The 26,383-nt window shown below is 41.7% G+C and overlaps 1 protein-coding gene across 3 annotated transcripts in view; it reads left to right on the forward strand.

The window, feature by feature from the left end:
* Window positions 1–26,383, forward strand: part of FSTL5 (follistatin like 5) — a 627,705-nt gene that overhangs the window by 351,153 nt on the left and 250,169 nt on the right. For all 3 annotated transcript variants that reach the window (XM_019481445.2, XM_019481443.2, XM_019481444.2), the window contains exon 6: window positions 24,516–24,636. In XM_019481445.2, coding sequence (XP_019336990.1) covers window positions 24,516–24,636 — 121 coding nt within the window. The remainder of the gene's footprint in view (window positions 1–24,515; window positions 24,637–26,383) is intronic.

A 26,383-nucleotide genomic window follows, 5' to 3' on the forward strand; every position in this document is an offset into this window, starting at 1 on the left:
CAGCTATGTCCTGACACTAGAAGGTTGGTGAGGTAGGATTCAGGACAACTGGGTCATTTATACATATATGCTACATTTCACTGGTGGGAGGGAACTTTTTAATGATATATTTTTCAATATTATTTCACAGCTCTTCATTTTTAAAGCTAGGTTATTTCAGTTATTTTGTCCAGTTGTACACACAATTTTAGGTATGATTTATTTGTCGTAGAGGATTATAGATGTGTGTCTTATACTGCTGGATGCATAGCTTTCTTAGGTGGCAAACTCAAATTTCTAATTTCTGTCTAGACAACAAAATGAAGATGTGATTGTAGCATAGTTGGTGCAATCTGTACCAGTTTAACTTCTCTGTTATTTTACCCACTATTTTCATTCATGTTACCACAGGTAGGCCTACCAGTTTCAAAATCACAATTTTTGTTTTGCTGTGTAGATGGGCCCTAAATTTGAATACATCATGACACAAGTGATCTTGAAGTTGTCACTGATCTAAACTCAGACATCTCCTCCCTTAGATTTTGGTTGCATGTAGATTAGTGGGCAAGAAGGAACCATATCTCTAAAGTGATGATGCTAAGGATAAGAGTAAAAAAACAAATACAATGCTGAAGATACCTATTTGAAAGTCTTTGAGGTTCAGTTAGGATGTAATTCTACCTGAGTTTTATTAATGAGCCAAATACAAGGAAGCTGACTAAAGGTATATGTTAAATGTAGTTTTCTGAGTGGTTGGAGATAATTACAAGAATATCACAAATGTGCTATATGTATAATAAAATATTTCATTCAAACATGGAGAGGAGGCATCTAAACATTTCATTTTACTGTTCTCTTAAAAGCCAAGGAAAGGAGAAGAAATTTGATTGGTTTCTCATAAAAGTACATCTTCCTTCTTCCTCAGAACCTGTCCAAGCTTTTTTCAGGACCCCTCTACATTTGCAGGTAAAGGCATGAGGGGTCTAATGAATGATCCACACAATTGTGCTTCCTGGCATGCCACACGTGCATGGCAGGAGGCATGATTCTAGGATTGTGAATCAGATTCCATCACGCTTTATTGTGGGCAGAGGGGGAACCTGATCCTGGGCTCCCCCAGCATTGGCAAAAAGCAAGATCCCACAGCTGGGGGCCCCCTGATCCTGCATCTGGGAGACCATAGCTGATTGGATATCCCAGGCAGGGCCTGCATGCGTCTCTCTCTCTCTCTCTCTCACACACACACACACACACACACACACACACACGCACCCTGGGATCCCTGTGAGTTGGGAGCTCTCAGGGGTGCCCATGGGATCCCTAAGTTAGAAGCTCTAATCAGCTGATACGGCTCCCTGCCATAGGGGCCACAACCACATGCTCAATTAATGGCATGATAGGAAGAAGATACAAAGTTATTATACATTTTGTTAAATAACTTTGTAGCTTATTCCTGTTTTTATTGTGCCATTAATTGATTGAACATGTGGCCAAGTGACTACCTAAGGCATGATTGACTGGTTAATCATGCCTTAAGTGCAACATGTATATGGGGCCTTAATAAATTTGGCTTGTGTGTATGTTTGTGCATACCAGGGTGGCAAAGTGGTTGCATTTATATTTATATATGGATTTATATTTATATATGGATACATATATAATTGTATTGGAGTAAAGTTTAATTAATTATATACATAGAATAAATTTAACATTAACTCTTGTAGAATAGAGATGTCAACTTGCACCAGAAGAAAACTAAATTTCAGTTCCTCCTTTATTTTGCAGGGTATTTGGAAAATATCTTGCAAATCTCTATTTTTGTGCAGTAAAAGTCTGCCATAATTTTGGGTGACTGACAGCCTTTGCTAGGATCAAGACTAGAACAGGGATGTTGAAAGTCAGGATCAAGAAGCAAGGTTGGGGTGGGGGCAGTTTTTGGATGACGAACAAAATGTTGTGCCCAAATGGAAAGTTAGTTTATTATCTTTCCCAGCTATATACAGTTTGGTCAATTATGGATATAACCAAAAAGGAAAAAAAAAAAAGAAAAGAAAAAAAAGAAAAATCTTGCTTGTCACATTTTCAGAACTCTGAGAAAATCTTCTGGACTCAAAGCCTTTTTGGTTGACTTCCTTCTGCACCATTCTTTCTTATTCCCTATATTTTTTCACAAATTAATGCACACAGACTTTAGTACCAGTTAAACAAGTGTCATGTGAAAATCAATGTGTTTCACTGTATGTACACCTGTTCAAAAGCAATAATGTCTTTTATATTCCATAATTTTGTTGCTATGTCTTTTGTCACAGTGGTGTTGCAGTAAGAGATAAGGACTTATAGTGCTGTCCTTTTAGAAACTGTGCTTTCTAATCTTCTCCATTGGAAGGAAAGAGCAGCTGTACATCTTCCCTGATATCAAAAGTTCACCAACCTTCCCTGTCTAAACATGCAAGGAATGTACGTAGCTTCTTGGGTGCCAAAAGCCCCAGCTGCAAAATATGCCATCTTCTCACCCAATTAATTCAGTGTTGCCAGCTCTCATGCTTTTATTGCAAGCCTCATCCTATTTTGTGTTTTTTTTCTAAGCCCCAACTCTTGTAATAATCAGTACTAGAAAATTTCACTTTTCCTTTTTGGCAGGGAGAAATTAAATTTCTAGTCATAAATTCTAGTTCTTCAAAAACCAAAAGGCAAATTAAAAGAACCTCAAATGCATTGCTTTGCAGGTAACCTTATGATTTCTGAACAGTTGGGGCCAGAAATGATTTTTCAATAAATGATTCAGAAATTTATCAACAAAATTTTATTTTTGGTCTGATACTGTTGATTTGTTGAAATTAAACCTTTCTGCAGACCAGATGAATGAATAACTACCAGTTAGTGTGGAAGGTGGACTTTCTTCTGTGGAATTAAATGTTAACTGGGAAAATGTCAGAAACTACTGCTACAGTTCAAAGATTAAGGGATTTATAAGTGCAATACTGGGTCAGACCAATGGACAGTCTAGCCTGGTATCCTCTCTTTGACATTGAGAAGTCATTGAATCCAAATAAATCTAGAGTGATGTATCCCCTATTCCTTACCCTCCCTGGCATCAACTGCTATTGATTTAGAGATGCCAGAGGAAACAGTCAACTATTCTGTTCTGCTATTAATAGATCTATCATCCATGATTTTTTTTCAAGTCTCTTTTTGAACCTGGCTTTGCTATCTGTCTCTGCCATCTCCTGTGGCAATGCATTTCACAAGTTTTGCTTACAGTCTCTTGTTAGTTTTAAACCTGACACCTACTAATTTCAGTGGGTGCCAGTAGTTCAAGTATTCTGGGATTTGGTGAATAAGTTCCCTGCTCCCTTTGTCCACACCCTTCATGATTTGTATAGACCTCTGTCATATCCACCTCAGCCTCTTCCTTCTCCCTTCCAGACTAAAGGATCCTAACCTCTTTAGTCTCTCCTAATATGGCAGCTGTTCCATGCCTCTGATCACTTGGTTTCCCTTCTCTGTATCTTTTTCAGTTCCACCTACCTGGGATATGGGAGACCCAGGTTTAGGTTCCTGCTTCTGTGAGTTTTAATTATTCGTACAAAATGAAGACCCAAATTAGAAGAGCTCTAAGCTTGGTTGTTAGGATGCTTGCTCTAGATGTGGGACCCCACTGTCCTTAACTAGCCAGGGCAGGGTATTGAACTTTGGTCTCCAGTACCTTCAGCAAGTGTCTTAACTATAAGTTATCTTGAGAAGGGTGAAAGTATTTGTGTGTGTGTGTCTATTTTATACTAAGAAAATGACAGAAATTACTGTTACAACTACTGCTATATATTAAGAAAAACTTTAAAAGACCCTTTGTTCATTCCAATGGGAAATGGGGAAAATGGTTGACTACTCAAAACCTTTTACAGAATGGGTAAAAGATTTATTGCCCAGTTCTGGCAAAACTGTATACAGTGTGTGACCTTCATCAATATAAATGACTGATGCTTTTCAAAAGTGAAAATACTTGGGTATGAAAAAAATAATGAATGCTGTCTACTGATTCCAAGATAGAAGAATGATTTAATTGCCCATTTCTATATTTAGTTAATTCAAAGCCTCATTGTCAGATATTCTCAATTTTCAGTACTGAGGTTTTATAGCAACCAGACATTCTTTCTGCATAGCATATGCCCATGGTACCTCAGTACCTCAGAGTATGGATAGGCCCATAATCAGTCCTTACTAGCAAAAAATTCAAATGATTTGTTGGAGACCTGAAAAAAAATGACCGCAGAATTTGGCTCTTGGTTAAAATATTTGGTTTACAAATTATAAAATTTCTTTCTCCAGTATGTAAAATTCAAATACTGTTTCTGGCAGCAAAATTCTCTCTTGATACTTTAAAAAATGGTTATTTGCAGAATGAGACTTTTCCCTAATTCTCATAAGTACTGGAATAATTTAATAAAGCTGGCCAGTCTTTAATATTTTTATTTTCATTTCAGCAGTCAGTATCCAAATGTAATTTGTCACAAGTGAATACATGTCACAATACACCACTGCTGAAACACATGTAATTCTATTATTTCATGTAATATGGGATAAAATGTCTACACTGCAGTGTAGTGTAGAGATACACAAGCTACCTTTAAATAAGCTATTTTGGCTCCATAATCCACCACTGTTGTCACAAACAGTCACATAATATGAGAAGAGCAGTCTTCCAGTAGATAGAGAAGTCATTGGTAAGTCTGAGGATGACTAAAGAAGCCAATCCGAAATCTGTGTATCTAATTGCAGACATGGCAGACAATTTCAAAAGGAAGAAGTGAATGTTGGTGATATCAAGTCACTGCTCTTTTCCTTTGTCTCTCTTACAATTTGCTTCCATAGTGAAGTGAGTTTGCTTGAAATGGTCCAAGCCTTGTCATATTTCATGGCACCATAGGGGACGATTCAGTGCTTGAGTGTCTCAGGTATTAGTATTCATATTGTATTTCTTCAGATTAACCTTCAAGGTACTCTTGAATCTCTTCTTTTGCCCAACTCTAGAGTGATGGCCGTTGATGAGTTGGGAGTACAGGATCTGGTTTGGGAGCCATTCATTAGGAAACCTTATGGCATGTCCTGTTCAACAAAGCTAATGCCATATAAAGTAGCTTTGATGCTTGTGGTATTTGTTTGAGCCAGAATGCTGGCATTCATTCTTCTGTCCTTCCAATTGATATGGAGGATTTTCTGAAGATATCGCTCATGCTAACATTCCAAAGCTTTCAGGTATTTCTGATATATTGTCCAGGTTTCACACATACAGGGTAGAGAAAACAGCAGATTGTTGGAAGAGAAGTTTGTTTTGGGTTCTGATGTCATGATCATTGAATACACTATTTTGGAGACATCCAAAGGCAGCAATGGCAGTTTTTATCAACATCTATACTTCTGTTTTGGGAAAGCTGACTACTCAGGTAGGGGAAATTCTCACTATTCTTCAAGGATTGTCCTCTAATTGTAGTATGTGGGAGCAGCTGGTTGGTTTGGGGTAGCTCAGTAAAGTATCTTGGTTTTCGTGCAGTTGACAGCGGGTGTCTACACTTTCATTAATGCACAGTGCCTACTGCACATTAAATTTAGTACTTGCAAAAGGAAGTACTAGTTAAATGCACAGTAGGCTGCCCTACTACACATTAGCATGACCACATTCTTTTTTCTTAACGTTAATGCACGGTAGACTAATACTACTAATACTACTGCACATTAGTGTAATAGCACAGTTTTTGCCATGATGCTGTAATGTACAGTTAGTCAGTCTACAGCTTATTAAGCATCTCAGTAGACATTCCCAGTGAGTCCAAGCATTTCACATGCTTCACAGAATACTTGAGAGTGACCTGGTGCTCTTTAATTGAACACAACACAATGGTAAGCATACTAAAGATCAGTAATGGAGGTGTTGGTCATCTTGAATTTGGAATGTAACCAGTGTGACAGGGTTCAGGCCACAGGGTCGTTCATGATTCTCCGTGGTGACCATGTGGCTCCTGTTCAGCTCTAACTCTATAGCTCTCCCTTGATTGCTCGCTCACCAAGCCATGTTCTTATTAGAAACTGGATAAGGGAAGTTGCCCGTATGCCTTAGACTGAGCCTTGGTCCATTTGAGTCACCACTGGGTCTCTGCTGGACCCTAATAGTCTTAATTTGGGCCTTAAGCTCCTTTTGGTCTGTCTGTGCCCTGTAGGGTTCCTGCAGCTTTAAGGCCTAAGTGTACATCTATGCTCCTCCATAGCCTTAAGGGCTTATTGTGTGGCTCTGTCATCCCATACACCACACACCATGCCACGCAGGTGTTATCACTCACTGATAATTACCTGATGATCATTCAACTTAGCCCCTCTCTGGGCTCCTCAACACTCTCAGGTCCCCTCTGTAATGTCAGACCCTCTGGTTGCCTGCACCTGGTCCCTGTGGTCCTCTTTCCACCTGTCTCTCTGGGTTCTCAGACCCTGGTCTCATACTCAGCCTGCTTTCTCTTGGACCCCCTGGTCTCACACAGAGCCCCTCTCAGCTTGTGGACCCCTTGGTCTAAGTTTTGGCCCCTCTCTGGATTTGTGGACCTTCTGGCCTGAGTCTCAGCCCCACTCTGGTTTCATGAACCCTCTGGACCCAGTCTCTACCCCTCTCTGGGCTCATGGACTCCCTGGTCCTAGTCCTGGCCCCTCTCTGGTTCCTGGACATCCTTCTGGGCACCACTCTCTCTGGGCTCTTGTATTCCCTCCTGGGCCCCACTCTCAGACTCTCTTGGGCAACTGGTTCTTTAAGTAGGCCTTGAGCCTGCCCCAGCTCCCTATATCTTACGTGATTCCTCTTATAATATAAGAAATCCTAAGAGATTCCTCTTTCCGCCACTTGTTCTTTTGCTCTTGAATTTTCTTTTGGCTGTCTGTTCCACACCCTTTTCCCAGACCAAGGGCACATGGTTGGAGAATGGGAGGGACATTGCATCACTGCTTTACTTCCCTACCACTCTAGTCCATTAGAGGAGAGGAGAGTGATGGGGAAAGACATCTCACTGATTTCTTGGACCTGCTTCCTCGCTGCTTCACTCTTCCCTTGGGAATAGGAAGAATGGTGCAGCCACTGCTCTCCATGACTTCCCTATACAGGAATCACCCCCCATTTTGGGAAGGCACAGGAAGTAGTGAGGAGAAGGTGCCTGCAGGCTAGAATAATTGTACTACTCCATTTTTTGGAAAGATTTGTAGAAGAGAAAAATTCTCAGAAATATCCACTGCTAGAAATGAATGCCTATTCATATCCTTTGTTAATTTATTCTTCTGTTGCTGAAGAGAGTGAGAGAGCGAGCATGAGCACACCAGAAATATACTGTGACATGGAATTAAAGTGTGATTATATGTATTTTATAATTATGAAAGGAGTAGTTTCCATATAGTGGAAGTGACCTTTTACAACACCAAAGTTTTTATTTACCATAACTGTTAACTCAAACATATTTGCTTCATCATGCTCAGCTAGTGATACTGAAGTACATTTGTTATAGTGATGTAACAAAAAGATGAGATGATTTTATATTTGGTTAAGTCCTCCAAAATTAGATGTTGTTGTGCTACTTTATTTTACTTGCTATATTGGTAGGCTGTTTAAAGCAAAATATACTAACGAAAAAGGAAAAAAAAATTCTTATAAAATGACCTGATTCAAAAGCAGGTTAAGCTTGTCAGATAGAGTAATGATGAATAATGAGCTTCATATTGTTCCCCCCACTCTTTCCCCCTGCACTGTGTGTATTTCATAATCTACTGTGTGGAGCCAAAAATATTTATTTGTGTTCTATTTTCTGGAGTGTCAGATGCCAAAATGTACATTTGCTTTCTTTATTTTTTTACAAGCTAAAGATGGGGTAAATTAAACAATTTGTTGGGATATTTGTAAAACCCATAATTGTTTCTCATTTTATTTTGATCCTGGCTCAGTTTAAATTCATCCCAATTTTACAAAAGACAATTCCAAATGAAAAACAGTCAAATACAAATCAAGAAACAAAAATCAAGGAGAACAAAAGAAAATAAATTACCTATTGGCCAATTGATTTATGAAGTTGACTGCTATTTGGGGACATACGATTGTAAAGACTCCTTTCCCTCCCCCTACTCTCCTTGTCCCTGGCCTGTTGCATTCAATCTCCTTTGTTCACAGGCAAACATTTGCCCAAGGATTCCTGAAAACTGGCACTTCAAATTTTGCCATACAACTACAAGGTACAATTTCAGGAACACCAAGAGCACCATATATAAGAAATAAGGAAAGCAGAAGAGATGATAGCACTGCCCTAGTACAAAGTAAAAGAAGTAATATAAGCCTAGGAAAGGGACCATACCCCATGCTTCCCCCACAATCTATGTCAAGTAAGGGAGTAATGGAAGCAAAGGAAAAAATCCTTCCTGAAACCATATTTATTAGGGTTGTGTGAAGCTTCAGTTGCCTATTCGATTTGGAGGAGATTTGGCCCAATTTTGGAGAAAAAAGATCATTCTGGATCTGTAGAATTTACTAGGAAAGACCCAAAGCATGGGATAACCAGACAGAATCATAGAGAAGTAGGGCTGGAAGAGACCTCCAAAGGTCATGTAGTCCAACCCCTTGCCTCAGACAGGATTATCCCTACCCAAACCATCCTGTACAAATCCACTGTCTAACTTAGTAGCAAAACTATGCACTCAGCCCTGACATAACTTAGGCAGGCACCTACCCTGGAGATTTTCAAAAGGAGACAGGATGCACACATTGCTGGAGTTATTTGTTCCCAGTTGTCTTTCCTGCCCAGAGCAGGGGGGCTGCTCAATGATCTCACAAGGTCCCTTCCAGCCATAAACTTCTGTGAATAACCTCAAGACATAACACCAACTTGCCACAGGTGAATGAATAGAACAGTAGTGCCCAAATGTCCTGCTGCTGCAAGGATGGTTAAAATACCCTCAAGAGATCCTACGAAGAAGACCAGGCCCCCTGTTACAAAAGGTGGCAAAAAAACCTCACAGTCTGTACTAAGGTGACCATGGAATAAAATGCCTTCCTCACCCCAAAGATGGTAATTAGCCTGACCCAGAGCATCTCATCTAATTGTTTCCCCTAATATCTCATCTAAACCTACTTTGCTGCAACTTTAGTCCATAGGTCTGTGTTCTGCTTTCTGCAGCAGGATAAAAAAGGTGTTTTGTTATATTTTTATGGCTGCTCTTTGAAGACTGCTATCTTAAGCACCTTTTCTGTAATTGAACATACCTATCTCCTTCAGCCTCTCCCTGTATGGCTTGTTTTCCAAGCCCTTTATCATTTTTGTTGCCCATCTCTGGACCTCCCTTAACTTCTCCATGTCCCTTTTAAAAAGTGGACCTCAGAACTGAACACAATATTTTAGATGAGGCCTAAGCAGTGCAAAGTAAAGAAGCACCATGACCTTCCATGTCTTGTACCTGATGCTTCTATTGATGTATCACAAAAACACATTCACCTTTTGTGCACCTGTATCACACTGCAGACTCCTATTGAACCTGTGACCTACCTTGCATTTGTCAGCTCTGAACCTGTTAGATCCAGCCCAGCTTTCCAGTCTGTCAAAATTCTTCTGAATTGTACTCCAGTGTGTTCACAATCCTTCCTGGTTTTGTGTTATCTTAAAATTTGCTCAAGAAGCTCTTTTCCAGCATCCTAATCATTAAGAAACACATTGAATAACACTAGGCCCAGGACAGACCCCTGTGGGACTCCATTTAAAACCTCCTGCCATTCTGATGTAATCCATTTGTAATTGCCTGTGGCCATTAAGCCAGGTGTCTAACCACTTTCCAGTAGTTTTGTCTAGCTGACACTTCTCCAGTTTGTTTATGAGAAGATCACATTGTGGGCCCTTGTCAAATGCCTTGTCAAAAATCCAGGTATACTGTATCCCCAGCTTCCCCTTTATCTACACAAGTAGTTATGCAAATGGACTTCTTTAGGTTATGCTCCAATAATTTCCCATGTATTGAGGCGATACGTACTAGTCTGTAGTTCCCTGAGTCCTCCTTTTTGTCTTTTTTTAAAGAGGTGAACTGTGTTGGCCCTTTTCCAGTCCTCTATCTCCTATTACTTTGGAAATATTATTGACAAAGGCTCCAAGATCTCCTCTACCACTTCCTTCAGTATCCTGGGATCAAGTTCATCAGGCCTTGAGAACTTGAATTTGAGAACCTACCAAAAACTCTCTTGTTATTTCATCTCAGCTTGTCCCTGTCCTTATCCAAATAATTCTTAAGTGTCTGGTTCAAGCCAAAAATTTTGATGATGTAAAGTAACTGTGTAGCTCCAACTTATATGCATATCCTGTTAAAAGCTGGTTATTAAACAATGGACCCACAGTTTCCTCACCTTTCTTTTCTGTCCAGCATACTTATAGAACCTCCTCCTCTTGTCTTTAACCTCTTATGCCAGGTGCAGCTCATTTCTACCTTTGCCTTCCTGATGTTGTCCTGCTGGTTCTTGGTTTTTCCTCATATGTGTCCTTGGTGTGCTGCCCACATTGCTAGAGAACTGTCTGTAAACTACAACATAGGGATTGCAATACTTGATTTCACATATCATATGAGCAATTTTTTTTTGGATCAGGAACTCCCTATCATATCATACTGTCCCTTAGCAATTTAAGACTTATCAATTCCAGTTTTAAAAGGATTTAGGTTCTTTTCCTCTGCTACGTTGCTCAGAAGTCAAGAGATAATTTGATGTTTTGGGGAGAAAAATACTTTAATCTCAGATAAAACATGTTTTTGTATATTTGTTATACTTGTGCTATAAACACCTGTGGAGGCAAAGTTCATATAACATATTTCATGAGAAATGGCACAGTGCTACATGTTTACACTTGGAACTTTGTACAGGAGGAGAAACAAAAGAAAATGAACATGCATGTAAGCAGGTCTGTTTATGTGTGTAAAACTTTATATCAGATATACAAAAAGTAAAGGTTTATAATTGTGCACAGTAAAGCATGCTGTAGGAAGACTGAATTATTTAATAGAAGTATGAGTACATCTACATAAAAAAAATAATATATGGTCATTCATCCATGTCTGTTTGCATGACATACTAACCTTTCATGCATAGAAGGGAGGATATTCCTAGAAATAACATAGTTATTACATATCCAATAAAAAGATAAGCTAAATTTAGTATCATTTTTATTGTATTGTAATACAGCAGTCATTGCTTCTAAAAGGTGCAAGCAGAATATTAGACACGTTAATCAAATTTTCCAGCCGCCTGCTTCATCTTTAAGGCCTGTATGATAAAATTTGGTCCAATCCCTGCCACTTCTTATGTTTCCCAACAAAATGTTGTTGATCTATTTCTTTAGAATACATGGGTCTTTGATATGGCTCACCATTTGAATTGAATTATAGAACCATCTATCTCTTCCAAGCTTCCCGAAGTATAATTCTTCTTCCTTTTGCAAAAGCATTAATATAGGAAAATAATAGCATTTTCTTTCCATCATATATATAGTAATACTGTTCTTTTGACTGATGTATCTTTGACTTCATTGCTTTTGATTAATATAAATAGTCACATTATTGCCTTCTGCATCCAAAATTCCAGAGGAATATTTTAGCACTATTCTGTCCTGTTTCAAAGATTGTGCTAGGAAAAAGGAAAGGGAGCAAGGGAGATATGAAACAAGATGCAGAGCTTGAACTAGCATTGCAGAAGTTGCTGCATCTCTGCTCCCAATCCTTCCTCCCCTGCCCAACCTGAATGGGCAGACAAGGGAGTAACCAAGGTTTTATTTTTTTGTTTTTTTAATGTCTCTGAATCAGGTAAGAATCTTTTACTCCCTCCTTTGATTCCTCCTCCTCTCTTCTTTATGCTCAAGGGCACCTCTTCTTCCTTCCCTTTCCCAATTTGCCCCCTTCCACGTCTGCTTCTTTTGCTATTCTTGGCTGGCCCAGGGGCAGGAACAGCTCCAGAACCACTCCTGCATCACTTCAGCGGGGCTGCATGAAGATTCAAGCTCAGCTGGGAACAGAGGTGGTGGCAGGCAAGCTAACCATTCTTGAGCCTGCTCCTGGCTGCCAGGGAATACCCTGGATAGATTGGGCAGAGAAGAGAAACCTGCCTGGAACTACCACTGCTTGCTGTCCTGGGTTGAGCCCAACTCCCCACACAATCTTGCTGGCATGGGCAACTGGTGCCTCCTGAGTCTGGGGGGGGCACCAGATTGCTGATGAGGGGGGTCCCCCAGCAGCCAATCACCAGTTTTGCAGCTGGCGCTTCCAGGGGGTACATGCCCGATCTCAGGGGGTGCACGTGCACCTGCACGCCTCCCCTATACATTGCCAATGCTTGTTGAAGTATGGCAGGAACAGCTTTGGGGCTCCCCCTGCCCCAGGGCAGCTAGAAAAAAATTGGTTATGATTTTGTTCCATGTTTCTTTCATTTTCAATAGGAAAAAAATACCACCTGTTCAGTTACCCTTGCTAGTACAGAGTTTAGTTTTTTTTTCACTCTAGGCTATGTGCTGAACTATAATATTTATATAAACAAGATGCTGTAGAAAGCTTAACTATATTCTCAGTCTATATCTGTAACACTAAACAGACCTGAATGATGGCTTGGAGGATATCAGTGCAACCTACAGAGTAATTTGGGTGATTAAAGGAGACTGCATCCAACTACCTTGTTCTTGGGAAACAACCATATCCAGAAAAAAATACTTGCACATATTTAAATATAACTGACTAGATCAAATTTCTGCCAAAGCATGATAGAATCATAAACTCATGGGAGGGACCTCTATAGATCATCTAGTTCAACCCCCTGCCTGTGACAGGATCACCCTCATCTAAACCTTGTCTTACTTACTGTATTTACTTGAATACAAGATGAGGTTCTATTGCTTCACTGTTTTAATGGGCCACAAGCCATGGGCCACGTTCTACTCTCTGGAGCAGGAGAGAAAAGGTGTTTTGCTTTTTATTGAATCCCTTCAGATGTTTGAAGATGGCTATCATGTCCCCTTGCCTTTTCTGCAAGCTGAACATGTCTATTTCCTTCAGCTTATCCTTATATGGCTTGCCTTTCAAGCCCTTTATCATTTTTGTTACCTGCCTCTGGACCCTTTTTTAACTTTTCCATATCCTCTTTAAAATATGGAGCCCAAAACTGCACATAATACTCCTAGATGCAGCCTAAGCAGTGCCAAGTATCACCTCCCATGTCTTGCATTTAGTGGTCCTACTGGTGCTACACAAGCTGTATGCACCTTATGTTCAGCTATGTCACACTGCAGACTTATGTTGAGTCTGTGATCCACCAAGACACCTAGATCCTTTTCTGTAGTGCTGCTATCTAGTTGGTTATTTGTATTGTGTGGGGTTTTTTTTTTTAAATTTTCTTCGTGAGGTGTAGCACCTTGCATTTCTTGGTGCTGAACTTCTTCCAGTCAGCTTTCCAGTCTGTCAAGATCCTTTTGAACTGTGTTCCTGTCCTCTAGGGTGTCCACAGTCCTTTCCAGTTTCATGCCATGTGCACATTTGCTCTAGTAAGTCTCTTTTGTAGCATCTTAATTGTTAATCTTCTTTGTCATGTCTCCAATCTAACCTTTCTAGTGAAATTAGTGGGAGTTGTGGGAATGATTGGAAGTTGGGGCATCAAACTGGGAACTGGGGGGAATGATCGGGGACTGGGGAAATGAACAGGGGCTTCCCCCCAGCTCCCAGTTTGATCCCCCAGCTCCCCAATCATTCCTGCCAGTTTCCCAATCATCCCCCCCACCCCCCAGCCTCTGCAGCTTCTCCCAGTGCTGCCAACACTACCTGCTTCACCCGGGCACGGGAGCAGGAGGGGAAGCAGCTAGATGAGCTGTGGCTTGAGCCAGCATCCCAGGAGAAGCTGCAGGGACTGGGGAGACTGATTGGGAAGCTGGTGGGAATGATTGGGGGCTGGGAGAACAAACAGGGGCTTCCCCCTAGCCCCTGCAGATTCTCCCAGGGTTTCCAGCACTGCCTGCCTTGCCTCGATGTGGGGGGCAGCCCAGGGGAGCAGTCAGACGAGCCATGGCCTCTCCCAGGTCCGCTGGCTCAAGTCGGGGCTTGTCTAGCTGCTCCCTCAGCTGCTCCCACTGGCATTGCCTAGTGTATGCCTGTATAGTCTATGGTTGAATCTCTGAATCTCTCCAAATTGATTTGGAGACTTCTGATTCGATTCAGAGAGATTAATGGGTCTCCCAATTTGGTTTGGATATGGAAGATTCGGCCGCCGAATTAGCCAATTCTCTTCAAATTGAATTGGCTACCGAATATTTAGGTCTTTATGGGATCGAAAGAAGTCCCCTAAATTGCAGTTTGTCTGGTTTATGTTGTCCCTGGAACTACAGAGATTTATACTTAAGTCATGCACAATCGTGTTCTTTACAGCTGTCTCTATAGAAAAGATGAATTCCTTTTTCCATTTTAATGAAATTGTCTGCTCCTTGTAAACAACAACTGTTTGCAGTGATGATGCATGTTTTTTGTTTTTTTTTCCTTTAGGTACTAAATTGAATCCATCAATGATAATAACAGGCAAACTAAAAACTGTTGGGTAGTGTTTTTGGAGGTGTGGGGGGATGTCATGTGAGTTAATGAAAAAAACTATCTCATTTCTGGCTTCTTCCCTGAAGATATGCCACTTTTTTTAATGGAGCTTTCAGATGTATCCAAACTCAAAAGTGAAACGGGCAAAGTTTAACTGATAGCAACAATCCCACCTTTCTTCCTGACCTTCCAAGTTAGCTCCTTAGCTGGTTCTGTGCTGAAATAGTGTTGGGTATTGTGAGTAAAAAATAAGAGTCATGTTGGAAAGCAAAACCACTTGTAATATGATTTATTTTTCAAATGTCAGTCCTCACTGTGTCATAAAACCATAAAAGTTTACATGATAAATTATATGGCTGATATACTTCCTGTACCCTTGTCTGTACTTCCTATATGGTCTAGAAACAGTAGTGTTCAACCTATGGCCTACAGGCTGAACCCAGCCTGTGGAGCCATGTCACCTAGCCTGTGGGGCTCCCCAGGGTCTAGAAAATTGGCAGCACAGGAGTGGTAGCAGCAGCCAGACCCATGACAGTTAATGTTGCCACTGTTGTCCAGCTGCCAAATTTCCAGAAACTGGGGAGTCTCATATGCTGGATAACATGGTCCCACAGGCTGGACTCTGCTAGTGCATGAGCTTAGGTCAGTATACGGCAGTTACTTTGCATCTGGATCCTGTGTGTGTGGTTCAGTCCCCATGTGCTAATCCCACTCTGGATCAGGCCCATGGACTGATAGTGCCCGTGCCACTCATCCAGCCCATGGGGCTGGATTGGTTGAGCATCACTGGTCTAGTAAAAATATCTTTAAATGTCAACACACTTGTGGAATTTAAAGTTGAATCAGATAAACAAATAGCAGTCTTTCTTTAACTAAACACTTGGCTGATGATATGTAATGAAAGTGAAAAAGATTTCTGGATGTATGGCAAATTAATTTCATGCTGGGAGGAATGCCAAATTCTTGACAGTTCACTGACATGGAGAAGTTTTCATTGTAAACATTGTGTTTAATTCAGAGCAGTCCAAAATCAAAACATCAAATATATTATTTACATTGCATGATCAGAGACATAACTTAGTCCTCATTAAGGATAACCTTCATATTAAACATTATGCTCCAAAAATGTGATTTAATATTGTTTAATTCTCTCTCTTTTTTTCTTTTTTCTCTAATGTATCCAGGATTATGATTTTTGCTGCTAAACAATTATACCAAAGCCCCCGACCTCCAAAACCCATGGATTTGTTCCTTGCTGGCTAAAGCAGATTCATACCATAGCTTATCATTAGATTGCATAACTTTAAACTGTCGCAGGCTATAGAATTCTGTTCTTTTATTGACTCTGATAAATTGAAAAAGGCACCCGGTCTTGATTTGAATTTCATGCAGTTTCAAGAGAACAAAATACCTTGGTAATTTGTCCCAGTGGTTAAGGTTAATTGTCCTTATAGTTGAAAATGTTCACTTGTGAACTTTGCATTTGTCAAACTTTAACTTCCAGCACTTGCTTCTTGTTAGCTGTTCTCTGCTTAATTGTTGTCTTAGTACTTTGTTCTCCCCTCGTCACACACACCTATCTAAAGGTAATTGCACTTGAAGCAGTGTTTCAATATGAAGCAGTGACTTTAAATTTCAAAATAGTAGTTTTAGATTAGATCTCAGGCTGTTAGAATAGTAAGCAGTAGAATGGACTGTCCGGGAAAAGTTGTGACATCTCATTCAACAGAAGTTTTCAAGAGGCTGGATAAGCACTGGGCAGGGATTATTTAGGAGCTGCATACATGCAGTGGGTTTGGTCCAGATGAGCCCTTTTATACTCGAATGATTCTTTGAAACAGGTTCTCACTTGTCTAAGTCAGTGAGAACCTCATTCTGCTTTCCAATGACCAATTAAAAATTTTCTTGAATGTTCTTGTCTCTTACACATCATTATTAACAATTTTTCCATACCTATATCCCCTTACCATACCTTGATTCCTTCTTAGGGCCTTGTTACACAGTAATTTTGGGCAGTAACTGGAGTTCTTAACACCTGGACTGTCTGCATATTAACACCTGAAATGAGTTTTAAGTGCTCCTTATGCCGCTCAGTTATGCCATTCCAGAGCAGGATTACCTCTGAACCATGCTACCTGGCTCATGTTACGCTAAGGTGTAGCCACTCTAGGCTATACCTTAGTGCAAACACCCCAGCCAACCCACTCCCCCAGATCAGTGTCACTTCCCATCCCCACCTGCCCTTCTCTTGAAACATACTTGTTGCTGCACGTGCTGTCTGTCCTGGGGGAGCAGGCAGGGAAGGGTTAAACTGCCTACCTGGCCACTGCTACCACTGCTGCTACTCTCTGGATCAGCAGAGCAGCAGCCTGGCAGCAGCAGCAGTGGAACAGCCAGGTGAGCCTTCCCTGCCTGCTCCCCCTGGACCAGGGGTGGGCAAAATATGGCCCGTGGGCTGGATGTGGCCCACAAAGCCATTCTATCCAGCCTGCGGGGTCCCTAAAAAAATTTAGAAAATTAATATTTCTCTACCCTTGCTTTTTTTCAAAAATGCACCCCACACCTGTACTGTAGGGGCTGGGGGGCACTGGGTGTGAGTGGGTATGGGAGCCAGTGGGAACACGGGGCCTGCACCGGTGTCCCAGGGTCAGTGCCAGCAGGGCCCATAGTAGGGTGGCAGGAGCACGGGGTCCCAGCTGGCAGGGGCCTCCCCTTCCCTGCTGGTGCAGCCCAGCCTGGCTTCACAGACCCCTGCCAGCCTGTGCCCTGCTTTGGGCCCCACCGGTGCTGGCCCTGGGACATTGGTCCCAAGACATTGGGACATTGGTCTCAAGATGATGACCAGGGGGTGGGGCACCTGTCAAAGGACGTGGCACCTGTCAAGGGGCGGGGCTACTCATGCGGCCCTCGACAGCCTGCCAAAACTGGGTAAGCAGCCCTCTGCCTGAAATAATTGCCTGCCTCTGCCCTGGACAGAGTGCAGGCAGTCACAAGTATGTAATGTCCTGGGAACATGGAAAGATGGGGAGGGGGGTGCTGTGGGAATCAGGAGAGCCCCTGGGGAGCAGGGGGGGAGCCCAGAATGGGACAAAGGAGAGGATTTTTACCTTTCAGTCTTCCAAGTTCCTGCTGGCCTGAAGTGTGACTGCTCCAAACTCGAGCTAGCACTAACACTGATTCACATTTTTGCAGCTTTCAGAATAGGCATAACCAACGCCCTTAAGAGTTTCTTGCTATGCCAGACCTGGATTATTTTTCCTGTTTTTTTCTTTATTATATTTATTTTCACATATCAATTTTTTTCTACTTTATAGTTTCTAATATGCACTAGTTGCATTTTGCCGTCCTTTCTAATTTTGATGTAAATTTCTACTTTTGATTATAATTTTACTTCACCACTTAACCTGTTGCATGTTTTACCCATGTTTTTTTTCTAAATTGCAGAGCTTTGACTTTTAGACCTTCTAGTAAACTCTTCAAAAACTTCTTGAATTTCTTTCACATTTTCTATCTGAAGTTTTCCTTCCAATTAGTTTTATTCATAATTTCCCTACAATAATTATTTTAATATTAGCCCCTATGAAGGTAAAAGTATATTTGTAACATAGTGTTATTTCTCAGTTTTATCACTTGTATAGTTGGTATATTTGTCTCTCTCAATTTTTTTGAGATTAAATAATGTTTGAAATGTCTTTCTTGATAAAAAAAGAAAAATATTATGTGACAATTTTAAACTTTCTTAGTACTTATTTTACTATTTTCCTAAATTATATTAATTCACATTTCTTTTTGCATACTTCAAGATTTTTTTGTTTGGCAAGAACCTATATATATAGATCTCTCTCTCTTTCTCTCTCTCTCTTTCCTATTTAATATCTGATTCAGAGTTTACTGAATAAAAATCTTGAATATAATTTTAAAACTATTATCTATACAACCTGTTTCTTTTAGCTGTTTGGAAGGCTTTTTTAATTTTTTTTAAGCATGCAAACATTAGACCATTATTCTTTCCTTTCTAAAAATGAGCAGATATTAAGAAGGCTGTCATGTACTCAAATTGCCTAATGTTGAAAATGTTCATTATAGTTTTTCCTTATTCTTAAATATCTCTAGGTATCATACTTCTTCTGTTTATTACATGATGAAAAAGTAAAATTTGAAGACTTCACTTGGTTTAATGTACAGTAAAAAAATTTAAAATGTACTACAAGTGTGTCTTCCAAATACGCCTATTTCCTTTTTGTCACTATTGAAGGAAGAGTTCCTTCTAGAATCTGAATACTTCACCACTCCTTTTGTTCTCCTTTACTGAGCATTGTCTCACTTATAATTTTGCTTTCAAAGTCTTGTTCTGTTTAGAGTTCCAAATTTGAAGAACAAATACTGCACTGTTTGGTGCACCTTGATGGTATGAAAGTCCCTTAAACGTTCCCCCCCCCCCACCCATGTTTATTTGGGTGCTTTTGTTTTTGTTCCTTCAGGTTGTGAGAGGGATGTAATATTTTGCTGCATTGTTGTCTTAGAGCCTTTCAGCATCTGTATTTTTAAGACCCTCTTAGCTTACTGGCAGGTACTCTGTTGCTGAATTTCTTTGGGCTGAAGCCCACTCTTATCTTAACATGCTGCTTATCTCAGCACTTGGCATGTGTTTGTCTCTTTCTGTTCTAGTGCTTCATGCAAGGAATCATCACCTTTTCTTCTTTACCAGGTGCAGTGTAGAGATGATGCCTTGAATACTTCAAAGAGCAAGGCTTCAAAGCTAAGTGCTGAATCATCCAAGTCTACTGAGTACTCAACTTAGATTTCCCTAGAGAGAGTTTATTTGGAGAGCAGATGGAGCATGTTCTATAGAGGGCAAAAGAAACAAAGCATACTTTCTGTATCTCTTAATCCCATGTTTTATCCCTGACACTTCTCTTAAAAAGGAAGGTGGGGAAAGAGAGAGACTATGACTGGAAAGCCAGCTTTCACTTTCAGGAGCTGCTCATACTGACAATTTGAACAGGCTTAACACCAGGTGTTGGCACAGTATCAGAAGGCTTCTTCTAACAAAGAAGTGAAGAGTTTTAATAAGGTCCCAGAGCGTTTAGCCTGAGTTTACAGGTAGCATGCCAAGACTTCACCTTGAGATTCATCCTTTTCATCCTTATCATTTCACCCACATGGATCCTAAGCATTACAGGATATGGAGGGTTTTGTTGCTGATGGGTTTTTGTTTTGCTTTGTTTTTTAAACAGACTACATTCTCATTTGTATAAGAATGTTCTTTGGGTCCTCGTAATGGGGCAGAGAAGCAGTTCTTCAGTCAGCTGTTGTTACTTTGGGCAAGTCACCTGTCTTGACATTGCCTTATGTGCCCGCGTCTGCTCTACCAGGCGTTCTCGTGCGGCCTTAGCCCACACTATCAATCTTGCCTCTCCCGAGCTAGCAAGTGGACCCCAAAGACTACCCTGGCTGATGTCTGTGGATCCCCTTAACTCTCCTGCCACGACTTCGAATGGTACCTCAGTGGAGGGGTTCCCCTTCAAGGCAGCCTCCAGGGTCGTCACGCCTCTTGGCGGGCACTCATGGGGCTCCGACCTCCCCTACACCCCGGCCACTCGCCACCTTCGGTCTCAGGTCTTCTGGCCCTTTGGCACCCCTGGTTCCATTCAGCTTCTTTCCCAGCCTCCCGTGGCCCTCCAGCCTCGAGTCCTAGTGTCCCTGGGTCACGGCTCGAGCGTGAAAACTTCAAGGCCCTTGGACCTAGATCCGACTAACCCGTTTCCCTAGTGCCCTATTCCAACCACCCTGTGACATAGCGTGCAATCCCCACCACCGTGACTGCTGAAGAGATGCGACCGGTGGACCTGGAGGCCACAAAGGAATAAAGATTGCCCTTAGCCTATGGGCCCCGTGTTTTCCCTGTGCCTAGGTGCCCCAGACCCAGTTGCTTGCCCCACTTGGGTATGGCGTCCCAGCTGACTCTTCTTGGGATGTTGTGGACCCGTCCACCACTTAACCGTCCCTGCTTGGGGTCTTCTGCCGCACCCCACGGCTATCCCCGTTGGAGTTCATGTTGGCCCCGCCCTTGTTACCTCTGCTCCGGGCTTCCCTGTAGTTGCTGTTGCCTCCTCGGCTCTCGTCTCTTCCTTTGCTCTTGCCACTCACCACTACTCCCCTTGTCGGCTTCCCTGCCGGCTTGCCAGTCGGTGCCTCCTCCGGTTCTATAACTGGCTTCACTGCCTCTGCCTCCATCGGCCTCGCTGTCAGTGCTGCTGCTGGCTCCGCTGCCGGCTTCTCTGCTGGTGCCTCCACAGGCTTCGCTATTGGTGCTGCTGCAGGCTCTGCTGCCGGCTTTTCCACCAGTGCCTCCGCCGGCTCCACCGCCAGTGCTGCCGCCGGTGCCTCCGCCGGTGCCTCTGCTGGCTTCTCTGTCGGTGCCTCCACAGGCTCCACCCCCACCGTCCCGGGCTGCCCAACGCAGCGGCTGCGTCCCTCGGGATGTGGGCTTCTCCATTGAGCCTCTGCTCACCAGCCACCTTCCTGTACCTCCAGGGCCACCTTTTGTTTCCGCCGGGTGGTGTCTCCAGCTGACGTCACCCAGCCCCAGTTGAATATGAACGCAGCTGCTGAGCCACGTGGGCGGTTTCTCTGCCCACGCCTTCTCACTCCTTTCGGCCCCTGCAGACGGTAAGTTGGGGCTTTCTTTTATTTTGGGTTGGGGTTCTCCTGCAACCCCAGAACCCCTGGGACACCTTAGTTTTCTCATTTGTAAATGTGGATACTTTTCTTTGGTAAAGCCTTATGGAAAAGGATGGACTTTCACTATGACACCATATGGGTATCTGTCAGGGTTCAAGTTGTTCAAAACTCACCAAACGTTTTTTGGCTAACTCTGAACACCATCTACAGAGTCAAGTGTGGAGCCAGGAGAGGAACACACAGCTTTTGACCTATGGTCTATTGCTTTACCAGCTAAACAATCCTTTCCTCCACATTGCAAATATATAAAGCTGAACACAAAAATGAATCAATACTATGGACACATGTATAATATAGTTTAATTGATCACCTGCATTGAAAACTCATTTTGTGTTGGGTTTTTTTTCTTCCTAAGGAAAGAATTTGCCTAATAAAAGGCAGCACATGTAACTATATTTAGGTCCTGCCTTATTCAGTTTAAGGCGTGATATACATGAGCCACAAAATTATCCCACATCATATGTAGAATAACTTTTTGGCTCATTTGCTGCATTATCACACCTTAACTTGGTTTCCTTCTGTGGCCAGGTTACTATTTAAGGCACTGTTAATCACCTCTTCAATGTAACATATGTTTTGGGGGCCTTAGATGCATAAAACATCATAATTAAGGCTGTTATGCCAGACACTTAAATTGGAAAATTCTAGCATTAAGGTTGTATAAATAACTTGAATTCACTTCCTTGTTCACTTGTATTATGATGCAGCCTTCAATCATATCACCTGATACTTTTACCCCTTCATTTTTCTGTTCACATAGGGTACCTATACACATGCTGGTTCACGTACTAATTAGAATGCATCAGAGCAGATTTGTTTAATCAAGTCCACTCTGTGTTCTTATTAGAACGCTCCAGAATCGCCTCACTGCCACGTATATTAAGCCCCACGCCTTTTAAAATGGATACAGGGGCACTTTAGCTAAACCTCGTTGAATGAGGTTTAGCTAAAGCATCCTGCAGCCATTTTTAAATGCGCAGGGGATTAATATATGTGATGGTAAGGTGTTTTAATTAGAGTAGGTCTCTGGGAACTGCTCTAATTAAAATGTGCTGCCACCCCAAGCATGTGAATAGGCACCCATAATAGTTAGCATTCACAAAAATGAGCAGCACTTCTTTCTCATTTTTTCCTCATTATTTAATGTTGGGTTTTCCAAGTTCTGAGTGGTTTTGCATGACACTTCACTGTAAATGCCTCTCCTTCAGGTGCATCTTCTCCCTCCGTCCCCCCCCCCCCCACACCCACTACCTCCTGTTGAAACTGTATTGCACTGTCCCCAGGGGAGTGGCAGAAAGTAGATGCAGGAGGAGGCCCCAGAAACCCCAGATACCTGGGGTGGAAGTGTGGGGATGGCAGCAGAACAGGCAATGAAAGGAGGTGATGCCAGCTGGTGGGATTGGTGCCTAGACCTATTAGGAACCGCACAAGGAACCAGGTTGTAAGGGCAATTTGAGTCTTGGGCCACAATTTAAATACTTGGGTGCCAATTGTACAGTCCTGATTTAATGCATCCCTTATTTGCAGCATGCTATTCTAATCCTACTCCATGGACAAAATTATACATGTTTCCCATGAACGACTGTGGTGCTTTTCACAATAGGTGGAGAGTTACACAAGTGTTAGTTATTGGATTTCATACTCCCAATGTAACATACTGGGACCATATGCAAAGAGAAATTAAAGTTAAAAAAAGCACCCATTTATTTTTGTGCTCAATTTGAATTAAAAAAAAGCCAAATTTTCTGAGTATTTAACATTAGATACTACATTTTATGTTACAAACAGAGTTTCATTGATTTCAGTTGCATCTATGAAGGCTCAGCTCTTCTGGAACCCCCCTGGATTACTTACTACACACTTTCCAACCTCAGCAATATAAATATAGGGGAGATTCCATTTATTAGGAAAAAAAGACTGTGTTGTTTTCTGTCCTTTATGCTTTATGCTCTAAGGAGGCCAATCTTTTTGGGATGCATTTTAAACCCTGAAACTTGTCTGCGTGCCACTTCAGTCCCTTTCCTGTCTGATCTGCTTCTCTGCTTTCTGCTTCTTGCTCCCTCCCTGATCTGTTGTTATGAACAGAGGCCTCCTGAGCCACTTGACATGCATGCTGCAAGGCTGACCGCCCCTGCTCTAATGAAACCTTTTCTCTATGACATTTGCATGTTTTGAAATGTTCCATTTACCCTCATGATAGCCATGAATGTAACTGGTCTTTCTGGTCTTTTGATCCCTGGGTGGAGCAACAGAAACATCCTCTGTTTAGTTTTGAGAAGGTACAGCATACAGAAGCATTTGCTTTTACAGCTATATGGTAATACAGTTGTCATTGTGATTACACAGGAGTTTGAACTTAGTTCTTGACTGTTTGAAATAGTCCTTGACTATTATAGAAGCATATTTTTTTTTCTATTAGAGGTGTGATGTAAAACGTAAGTTCTAAACATTTGTAATTATTAAAGATCTCGTGACACTTTTACAAATGTAATGGCATCAAGCTAATTAAATTAATTGCTTTGACAATTTTTTGTGCAATCCAGATTGGTCTCTGAGCTCTAGCAACTGAGAGTATAAATGGTGCACCATATAAAGAACACTTCTCCAGCAGAAATTCATTAGAGTTGAAATCTAATAACCATTAATTATGATCTACTTAAAAAGTGAATGTGCCCCCTGTGGAGAAACTGAACAGTCTTTTTGGGTCAGCTACTTCTATAATAGTTTCTTGGAAAAAAACAGGCCTGCTGAAAGCCTACAAGAAGCTGCAGTAAATAACTGTGTAACAATAGTTTATTTTAGTTAATTTTCAGAAGTTCTCAATTGTTTATGAGGTAAGGCAATAGAATTGAGAGATTTGGTATTTTGATCAGTCATGTAAAGAAATAGGGTACATTAAAATCTTGCCTAGAGCCCAGAATACCTATCTAGTACTTTTTCATGCTAGACTATATAATTCGTATTTCACAAACTTTTGTGTAAACTCTGTGGCAGTATCCTAAAGGTATTAACTTTTTAAACTGTAATAAATAACTGTAAAGCAATTGAAAATCCCTAACTTTATACAGTTTTAGTTCATTGCCCCAAAGCAGTCTTAAAATGATGTATTAAATTATGATTAGAAACAATTAATTATCCTACATAACTCTAAGAGCTCAAATGTAATTTCATGGTTATAATTTTCTTGTCAGGTAATAAAACGGGATGAACTTGGCAAGGATCTGTCTGACTGCTCTCTGTTCGATCTGCTGAAATATGATGATTATAACAGTGACAAGCACCTAGCTCTGGAAGAATTCTACAGAGCATTTCGTAAGTACAAGAATTAGTCTATTATTCTCTTAGTTTTCCTTTCTGTATTTTGCTCTGTCTTTAAAAAACATTCTAATTTGAAATGCCATGATATGGTTCTTTTAACAGTGAGCATAACTTGACTGTTAGGATGTAGTGGAGCACTTCCAGGTGGAAATCAGTACAAGGTGCATGCGTGCTCAGGTCTTAAGTGTGACATCACTACTCCAGCACTGTAGATGATTTGACTTATTTGGGCATGTATTTATTCATTCAGGTGAAAGCTACTGTAATCAGGGTGTTACAAGTGAAACTATATTAGCTAAATCTTCACTTCTTTATTGTGATTACTACCAACCTTAAAACAAGTTTGGCTGTTTTCACACTCCTCTGCCCTGGCTGCATTTGTTCAATGGAGTTTTCTAACAGACTCTGCACAGGACTCATGACAAGATAACATGTTAAAAAAGGCTATTTTCTGACATCTTGGAAATTTATCACATTTTCAGGATGTAGGTACTGGCAGAAATGGCAGCAAGGGTGATGAGGGGTTAGGGTACCCAGTCAAGATTTGATGTCTTGATTACAGAAGCAAAAACTCCTCCCCTATGTAGGTACTAGGAAAAGATCAGAGGCTGAGTTTTTGCATATTCTTCTGTCACCGTAAATAAATAAATAAATAAAGGCAGTGAACTTAAAATGACAAATATGTAATGTAACCAGGATGCAATAAATGTAAAGGTTAGAAACTCAAACTCAAATGTCACTTGTCCTCTCTCTCCTATTTGCTTCTAAAGAGCAATTGTAGTTTGGCTCTTTTAAAGGTTGGCGTTATTTATTTTTCTTTTAATGCAAAGTGAAAGCAAGAAAATGAGAGATTCCTTATGGGCCCTCCTGGAGAAACCATGTAGCCACAGAGTACCCAAATCCTGGGCACCAGCAACAGCTGCTTAGAATTTGCCACTCTAGTGGAACTGGTCTTGGCCACTGGGGATGACCTGGTGAGGGGACTGCAGGTCCTTGACCACCTGGGTGACAGTGATCATCGCCTGCTGGAATTCACCATCCAGCTCAGGGTGTTGAGGACTTATACCAAGACTAAAGCCCTTGACTTCAGAAGGGCCAACTTCAACGAACTTAGGAGATTAGTGGGGGAGGCACAGAGGGCCCAAAAGGTAGAGGATATAGGAGTCCATGAGGGATGGTCGTACCTTAAGGGGACAAACCTTCAGGCTCAGAGTGTGACAGTCACCCAGAGAAAGAAGGGGGGTAAGAGTGCTCTGAAACCCCCTTTGCTCAGCAAAGGCATTCAAGAATGCCTGAGGGCCAAAAGGGAGGCATACACCCAGTGGAAGGGAGGGGCCCGTGAGTGTAGGAGGGCTATTAGGAAGGCCAAGGTGGGGGTGGAGCTCAGGCTAGCGACCAGGATTAAGGACAACAAAAAGTCCTTCTTCAAATACATTGGGAGTAAGAAGAGGGCACTGGGTAATGTAGGACCCCTGCTAGACTCAAGTGTTAATCTTGTGGCTATGCCAGATGAGAGAGCCAACATTTTTAACAAGTTCTTTGCCTCTGGCTTCTTGGACAGGGACCAGGACAGCTCTCCTACCACAGGTAGGGGCAATCTTGGGGATAGCACTGCCAGGCCTTGGGTCTGCGCAGATGTAGTAAGGGATCTTCTGGAAGGGCTGGATGTTTTTAAATCTGCGGGCCCAGATGCCCTCCACCCACGGGTGTTGAAAGAGCTGGCAGGGGTCATTGCTGTGCC

The sequence above is a fragment of the Alligator mississippiensis genome, chromosome 2, assembly GCF_030867095.1.
Source record: "Alligator mississippiensis isolate rAllMis1 chromosome 2, rAllMis1, whole genome shotgun sequence".
NCBI lineage: Eukaryota > Metazoa > Chordata > Crocodylia > Alligatoridae > Alligator > Alligator mississippiensis.